This window comes from Rhagoletis zephyria, unplaced genomic scaffold (genome assembly GCF_001687245.7).
Source record: "Rhagoletis zephyria isolate East Lansing unplaced genomic scaffold, Rhagoletis_zephyria_1.1 Rzeph_scaffold_08566, whole genome shotgun sequence".
Taxonomy (NCBI): domain Eukaryota; kingdom Metazoa; phylum Arthropoda; class Insecta; order Diptera; family Tephritidae; genus Rhagoletis; species Rhagoletis zephyria.
This window is the reverse complement of record NW_016165646.1, coordinates 1-8,522: the sequence shown is the minus strand read 5'-3', so window position 1 is coordinate 8,522 and position 8,522 is coordinate 1. Positions and strand designations below refer to the sequence as shown.

The following is an 8,522-nucleotide window of genomic DNA, read 5'->3' as shown; positions in this document are numbered from 1 at the left end:
ATATGAGGGGCCCAAAGATCGAACTCATTTTCTACTGATTCAAGGTAACTTGAAACTTTACAGATATGTTTTATTTGATGCCAACGTCCAATGCCTCAAACATGAACATTCTGTTTGAAAACTTGCCAAAGTTATTAAAAAAATAAATTATGATTTTTTCGATTGACAATGAAAAAATTAGCAATTTCGGTACTTTTTCGTTTTAAGGGTAAAATTGCACAAACACTTGCTATATTTTTTATTGCAATCATTTCTGAAACTCCTTTGAATGAAATAAATGCAAGAAGAATGCTTTGATTTGTTTTTTGGTTTGCCGAGAGAAGGGAGTGACACTAAGAAAAACAACTCTTGGGATTTGCTCACTTTATTTGAAACTTACCGTCTTGCATTAAAGACCTGTGGCACCAGGCAACAATCTGCCATGGAAATCTCATCGCCCACGCAATACTTGCCGGCCGAGGTGGAAAGTGCTTTCTCGACAGCCCGAAAGCCGCGTGTAATCCAATGTTGTGCCCATTCTTTTTTCTTTTCTTCGCCGACATGAATGAGTACAATGAGGTTTTGTAGGGGCTGTATACCCGAACAAATAATCTCTACAATTTCACGCACTTTAGCGCGTTTGTGCACATCTTGTGGCAACAGTGGACGTTGTGGACGCGTCTCTTCCAAGTAGTGCATAATAGCTACGGACTCGATAAGTGTGTGGCCATCTGAATGGGAAGAAAAAAATCAAATCAATATATTTTGTTTTCAAATCGTTGCAAAAAATTTTTCAAAACCCTTCTGTGCTTACCAATCTGCAATGCCGGCACCTGCTCCATCGGATTCACCTCACGATACTCATTGCAATGCTGCTCGCCACCTGACTTGATTAAGCTAATGGGCTTGATGTCATATGGTATCTCCTTCAAATTGAGAGCGATGCGTACACGCCACGAACAGGAACTCCGCCAATACGAATAGAGTATTGGCTTCGATTCCGTGATGTAATTTAGTTTGCAAGGAGTAGAAGAATCAGTGGTTTGCGATTTAGACATTATTTGGTTTTGTAAATATTTAATGGTTAATAGTATAAGAGCTAATAATGTTGTTTTTTTTGACGTAGAATACGTCGTACGTTTCGAGATGGGAGGCTATGCTCAAATGTTGTAGTTGTAATTTTTAGAGCTTCACAAAAACGCCCCTGCAAACCATTTTTTCAGAGTATTCTGAATCGTAAAGAATTTTTAAAGAATTCGGAAAGATCCCATCCGATTTTTTGCCGAATTTTCTAAAATGAAATAAATTACGCACACTTCCATTCTTTTACGAAATTTCGGAAGAAAATCGGTAAAGAAATGAAAATAATGCTGCTATGTGAAGAATTTCTTGCAGACTTCTTTCAGAATTTTCTTTATTTTTCGTACAGAAATTTCTTTACGAGTTCGTGTCAACCCCTTCATATAAGTTTCTTTGAAGATTCGGAAAAAAAACGTTACAGAAATCAGATACTCCTAACGATTTCCTTAAGATTTCGGGAACTTTGGTTTGCAGGGTGTTTACGCCCGTGCTAGTTAGTACTGTATTCGGCAAAGTTGGTTTGGGAGACATTTTCTTTCATAATTTTTAGCGTTTGTTCATGTTGAGTAACCACTGTTGGACAGTGTTATCAAAACGATGAAATAATTTTGCTCTTGTGAAGGCTTTACTTGTACAAGGGGCTAACCTCTATACTTACATGCCTTAACCTTGAAATAGACATTTCAGCAAATTTGTTCCAAATAAATGTAAGTACAACTATCAAATAAATAAAAATAAATTAATAAAAGCCATCCTACACGCATGTAGTGAAGGTAAAAATTTTAGCTCCCGAAGTAAAATTTTCTGATGTTCCAGAAAGGTATGAAACCTTTGGCATAGCCGAAGGCAGCACTGTCCAGCGCTGGATTTGCACTAGGTGCTCTCGGAGTACTTACATTTTCTTTAAAGTAAGGGTGCTCATCCAGTAGCTCAATTGGCTGAGTTGATTCACAACAACATCACTGTCGTTAACAGCTATTTTAAGCTATTTTTGAGGTATTTGAAGGAGATTGGTACCAATCTTAATGCGTTTGAAAGGCTTTATTGAGAACTTTATTTAGTAGGGTTGCCACTTGTTTAAAAAGCAATTTAAACTTGAATTATGGCACTTAGGTAATTTAAATATGTGTCACAATAAGCAAGTTTTAAAAAATTTCTGAAAAATGTTATCGTTCAAAAGCAACGTTATATATGAGGAGATGGGAAGGTGGGGCATACGGTTTATCTGATCGGCCCAATAGTTTTACTATAGCTTGCTAGTAGCATGAAGAACAAATGTACCAAGCTTGAAAATGATAACTTTCTTTTCAGAATTTATGCCAAAAAGAAAAATTAAATTCCGGCCAGTTGCATAGTAGAAATTAGGCTGCTTTAAAGAGTTCAATGAACTTCCTGTATGTTCGTAATTCTTGACAACACACTTAAACACCCGCACACCAAAACTTACTAATGACGTTTTAACTAAATAATAATAATGAAGCAATTGATGCCACGCTTAGCCGAATTGTGTCGCACCCCAAGGTCGGGTCATTGACCTTCTTTGATGTGAGCAAAACACAACGACCATCATATGTACGTTCAAATAGGGAGCGCTTTACTTTGCATCGGCTGCCGTGTTAACACACAAGGACATTCACCTCGCTTAAGAGTAAATAAGTATGCAGTAGGCTCAGTTTATTTTTGAGTGAAATTCTCATGCTACAAGAAAATAGCGCGTCCTTTATTGTTAGCCCATTCCTCCTCACTCATTGATTTGTTAGGCATTTTATGCTCCTTCAGCTGTTTTATGCCATAATACCGGTTGCATATTATGTTGCTTATTCATAACATGGAGCAAAGTATAACACACAATATGATGGGGAGAATAAATTTTGGTAGGAAGAGTACGAGCTAGGAGAAAGAGTAAATTGAGGAAATGAAATTGTTGAGAGTATGAGCGATGAACATATATACATATATGCCATGTGTTTGTGGTGTATAGTAAATGATAGTGTGGGGAAAGTGGTTATTACTAAAGCAAAATAAAATGACAAAAGTTTTGAAAGCGCCCGAAACCGGCCGAAAGCCCTTAGTAAGCTATAGTGACAAAAGCTAACCTTCTACATATACATATGTACAAGTTGATTTGCCACAAGCTCAAAGCCGGCGTTTATTCTAAACAAAAGCTTGACTTTGAACATGTGTACATATACACAGTACGCCCTTGGTAAAAGCAAAAGTCCATAAACGCAGCACCTCGGTTTAAGCAACATCCAAATGTTTACCATTATTTATTAGTAATCATCATTAGTAATTGGAACTTAAAAAAAAAATTATGTTTCAGTAAACGCAACTTTCTATCCATAATTCTCTTTAATCGATTCAGCAGAAGACACCTTAACTATTCAAATGCTGAGGGAGTGGACCGTCGATAAGAATGAAACCTTATAAAAATAAAAAAAATAAACAATTTTCAATTTTTCAAAACAAATTAACCAAGAAATATACTTATTTAGATTTTGTATAGGTACATACATATACATGATTTTCAAGTGAATTAAAATAATAGATTTCTTTTGTCTTAAGCTTAGAATCCAGCTCTCAAGAAAAATTAAAAAAAAAATATTTTTTATTATTCTGTTGCTTGGAAAAGCACTTTCCTTTTGCTGTTAATTTTCTTGAAGAATTAAATATACGAGCATTTTTTCTTGAGAGCTGCAAACTGATTTAAGTAATTTTGATAGAAGAAAATTTCTTTTCCATTTCTTGTGCGTCATTTTATATGCATTTTTCATTTTTCTTGAGAGCTGGAAACAGCCCTAACAATATTATTTTACTTAAGATATTTTTTAGGTTAAATCATTCCTTCAGGCTAAACAACCTCAATCAACGCAACTCGTTGCTTTTCGCGAGGGCGTACTGTATAAGTATTTACATACTTATGCACATATACTTACAGATATGTACATGTGTACTTTGTATTTATTTGACAGAGAACAAGTCTGCCATATTAAGCCGTCCCATATTAAGTAAGCTCCGAATATTCTTTGTAATCCTTCATTTCGTTAAGGCTGGGTTTCACTATTTCATATTTTGACACAACAAATTTTGTTGCAAACTTTCAAATTATGTATTCTTACTCACGAAAGCTTAGCGTTATGAACAGAGAAGTGTTAGAAAACTGTTAAGGTTTGCCGGAATATTCAATAGCCTTACAAAATTTTTGCGAGCGGTTTGAGTGAAATGGCACATGCGCAGACTAGAAGCAATTTTGAAAGGATATTCAACATAAAAAAATACATTAGGTGCGAATGCAAAGTAACTAAGCAGTGATGCCAGATAATAGACTTATTTTGGCATTTTATATCCTCATAGCTGGGCATTGCAAAATACATTAGAAATCAACTTCTGTTTCGCCAATCAGTTTAAAAACGGACTGGGAAAAATAAAAAAGTATTTTATGAATTTTTTTAATGTAAAAAATTAAAAGCCGATAATGGTTATATAATTCCCACTTTCACATTATACGGTGGCTGATTTTCTTTATTTATTTAATGAATACTACTTTTTATGAACGTATAGCTCGTTATCTAACCAAAACCAAGTAAGTCCAAAGTTCAAACTCTATACAAAAATTTGGGAGATTCGAAAAACTTCGACAAAATGCATACAATTTTCTAAGTTTTTGCACTGATATCAGTTTTATAGCCTATTAAATAAGGAAATATACCGTTGCCAAAAATCTACAGTAAATCTTAGCTACTGGGAGCTTGCTGCAAAACTCCATACCTATCTTCTAGAGATGGGCGCGGGATGTCGCAACCCACGGTACTATCTTCAAAACGGCCGGGATAGGCGGTAGGGGGACGCTTCCTCGGACACAAAAATGGACATTGGGGAGGTCCGCAATTGCATGCGAAAAATTTAAGTAGCAATTTTTATGCTCCCACCCACTAGGATTGTTCTACACCGAAAAAAATATAACCCTATTTTTTATTTTGAAATCAAAAAATATTTAGAGGTCGCTCAAAGCTTTCCATGTATGTATTTTATATGGGGGAAAAACAACTTTTCGTAGAAATAGTGTAGAATTCTTGAAAATCAATATTTTCGATCGGAAAACTATGTTTCTCTTAAGGAGATTTCTAATAAAATTACCGAACTAACTATTTTACCATTTTTTAATACTAACTATTATTTATAGGTCCCCCAAAAACCCCGAAAAATGCATTCTCAGACACATAAAAAATCGTTAGTATTAAAAACGGCAAAATAATTAGTTGGGTATTATTATTGGAAGTCTCCGAAAAGAGAAAGAATTCTGTAACATTTCTACCAAAAAGGCGGTTTTCCTTATATAAAATACATGAACATCTTCATTGGCTTTGAGGCAGTTCTATATATATTTTTTTTTTAACAAAAGAGTACGGACAATTTTTCCATTTGGAAAAATCCTAGGGAGCTTAAAATTTAAAACTTTTCTTTGAACCACCCTAATGGACTCGAAAAGCTAATTCGAAGCATTTAAAATTAGCTGGAAAGAGCTCTGGGAGACTCCAAATAGTTGGCACAGTTTCTTTTAAGACGTGGCTACAATTGAGAGTATCTCAAAATATTTCGGAACACAGGTAATACCATTTTGTTCACGCTATGCCTTTGAAACGCGAAACGTACTGCAGGGTAGACTACATACATACATACTGAAATCAGTAGAGAACTTGAATTAAATATGCGTACATACATTTTTCACATTGTTAATGATTTAAGACCGGCTAAATAACGTAGCATGCATATAAGCCAACTATATTTTAGTAGTACTGATGAGTTTTCCTCTCCCCGGGCGTCATCCTAGAAAAAAATGTGTTCGCTAACGAGTGCCAAAATCGCTAAAGGAAACCGTGGGCAGATTTTTATTCTAGGTATAGCAAATCGAGTTTTGAGTTCCTCTTTAGTGCCAAAGTTTTGCAGTATTCTACATAGTTGCAAAAATACGTTTATTGGTTGCATATTTTTAAACACTTTTACAAGCTTTACAAGCTCTTAAACTCAACAATGACAATACTGTGCACTTGAATTACTCTTCTACATACATGAATGAGGCAAGAATTACTCTTTCGTCTATCGAAGGCCTGGAAAATTAGATGTTTTTTTTATTTATGTTTATCTTAGATACTGAGACCGTAAGCTGTAGGTTTATCTCACAACTGTGTGCCTTCACCGTCAAAACGAAAAAGACATGCTAAATTACAACGGATTTGCAAGTAAAAAACAAGTCTGGCAACGCTTCTCAACCAAAGTTACTCGTTTGTAGGATGAGAGCTAAGAGCGTGGTATGAGTGAATTTTTCCCAATCGACTCGCCTAAGAGAAAACTGAAAAAAAAATTTNTATATACAGAATGCATGCCAATTGTCAATTAAAATGCAGCGCGAAATGGCACAGAAACGAACTAATGCGCTTAGTAAAGTTGCATTAATCTCTTTCTGGCTAGCGTTGGTGTGAGTGAATTCAAATGATGGTGTGATGGCTAAATTTTCTCGCTGTACTTTTCATAAATCGACCATGGAGGATTTTATGTAAACTTTAATATACACATATGCATGTATGTATGTTGGCAATTGTTGGGAACTTACCTTTGCTATGGCCGACAAGGACATAGCGTTGTGATGGTACTTTGAATAGTTAATTTTGAAGCCGTTTATAACACACAAACACACACTAATAAAAGCGAATCGCACGGGAAACTATCGTAACGATTCCCAGCTTTAGAGTTTCTCTTTACTTTCGTGGTGTGATATCCCAAAGGATATGCTGATTCAATTTTAATCTAAGAATCTATTCACAAAATGCAGCTTTTTTTTTATCTATAAGTGTTCCTTTTTACGTGCTACAGGATTTTAGTTTCACTTTCAATAGCCCGAATACACTGCCAGGGCACAAACATCGAGCGTGCGTAGCCAGCGAGCGAATCGAATTGAGTCACTGTAGTACAGCTGCTCGTGCCACACTAAATTGCACAGCAATGTTCGTAAATTTCTATATATTTTTTTGGATTAAAATAAATACTCGCTTAGCTGTACAGATTTTAAAATAAATTTTCACTTCAATTGATTTTCCAAAATTTTACTTTGTAGGCTTTGCCACTTCCACCGTATGCCTTTTTCAATTCCGCTCCAAGTCCTTTCCCAATGCTTCAAATGCTGGGGCAAGTGTCACAATTGGTTAGTTGCCGCAACAAAAATATCACAAAACTTTCCGTGCTGATGGTTTGCAACACACTAACAATGCAAAAACTGAGTAGCCGGCTGAACCAAATCAAACTGATTTGCGTTAAGCTCAACTGCACACATGTATGTATGCACATATGTATGTATGTGTGCACATTTACTCACAAATACATAAGCTTCCACCGCCACATTCGTCCTTCTCATGCATCCTTTTGTACGTTGTTTTAGGGCAAGCAACGTTGACAGCTGCTGTTGCCACATTCTGACTAGCAAGAGCTTATTTGGGAGAGCGTATACGAGCATACTTGTGCAGTGGTGAATTATAAAAAGCTTGTGCGTATTTTTGCACGCAAAGTTTTCAAATTTAAGTAAACTTTTGCGTGGTATTAGAAGTGTACTTTGGCGGTTTTGGTAGGAGCTAGAGCTTCCAAAAATTTGGAGGAAAATTTGCTTTTAAAAAAATTTAGCTTTAGAACGGTAATGGACATCGCCTTGCCCGCGGGCGAAGCTCTTTTAAGCTTTATATGCATTTTGTATAGACCGGCGATGTGCATCGCCTTGTGCACGGGCAAAGCTCTTTTATGGTTGCCATGCATTTTGTATAGACGCACGCAGAGTAAAAGCTCTCTCTGCCCATCGCTGGTTTAGACGNAGCGAAGCTCTTTTAAGCTTTATATGCATTTTGTATAGACCGGCGATGGGCATCGCCTTGTGCACGGGCAAAGCTTTTTTATGGTTGCTATGCATTTTGTATAGACGCACGCAGAGTAAAAGCTCTCTCTGCCCATCGCTGGTTTAGACGCATTGACGAAAAAATTCGCTTAAAAACAAACTTCGGCGAAAAAGACGCGTAAATAAATAAATGTATACCTACCCACAATCACAGTTGACCGCAAAAATAAGTTAACGCGTCTTTCTTCGCCGTCGACATGATTTAGGAGCCTTTCTTCGCTGATGTTCGCGCCTTTGTTCGTGTCTAGGGCCGATACAGTTTTAGTTAATGAAGTGCAAGTCACAGAAGCGGCTAAAAAATCACATTGATTTTTAGTTTTTTTTCGGTGACGTGCTTTTAAGTTTTTATATTTTTTTACAATATTTTTTATAGAAAAACTGGCAAATACCCGGCGTACTTCACTGCGCCTTAAAAATATTTTTATGCTGTTACTTCTTCCCACTTACGGCTTTATGCATAAAAAGTAGATGTTAAGTGAACCCGAATGTTATCTGTGGTATGTTATCTCCCATTCGGAGATAATGT

At 36.1% G+C, this 8,522-nt stretch overlaps 1 protein-coding gene across 3 annotated transcripts in view; it reads right to left on the bottom strand.

Moving 5' to 3' along the window:
• The window catches only part of LOC108375150 (probable maleylacetoacetate isomerase 2), a 9,495-nt gene extending 2,166 nt beyond the window's left edge, over positions 1-7,329 (bottom strand). The window contains exons 1-4 of one of the 3 annotated variants that reach the window (XM_017631242.1): positions 7,165-7,329; positions 6,671-7,073; positions 794-971; positions 380-710 (exon numbers count right to left, since the gene is read on the bottom strand). In XM_017631242.1, the coding sequence (XP_017486731.1) occupies positions 380-710; positions 794-971; positions 6,671-6,694 (533 nt within the window). In that variant the 5' untranslated portion in view covers positions 6,695-7,073; positions 7,165-7,329. Of the gene's footprint in view, positions 1-379; positions 711-793; positions 1,093-6,670 lie in introns of those variants that run through there. The other 2 variants (XM_017631240.1, XM_017631239.1) reach the window with 2 other exon arrangements.
• Between the last annotated feature and the right edge of the window lie 1,193 nt (positions 7,330-8,522).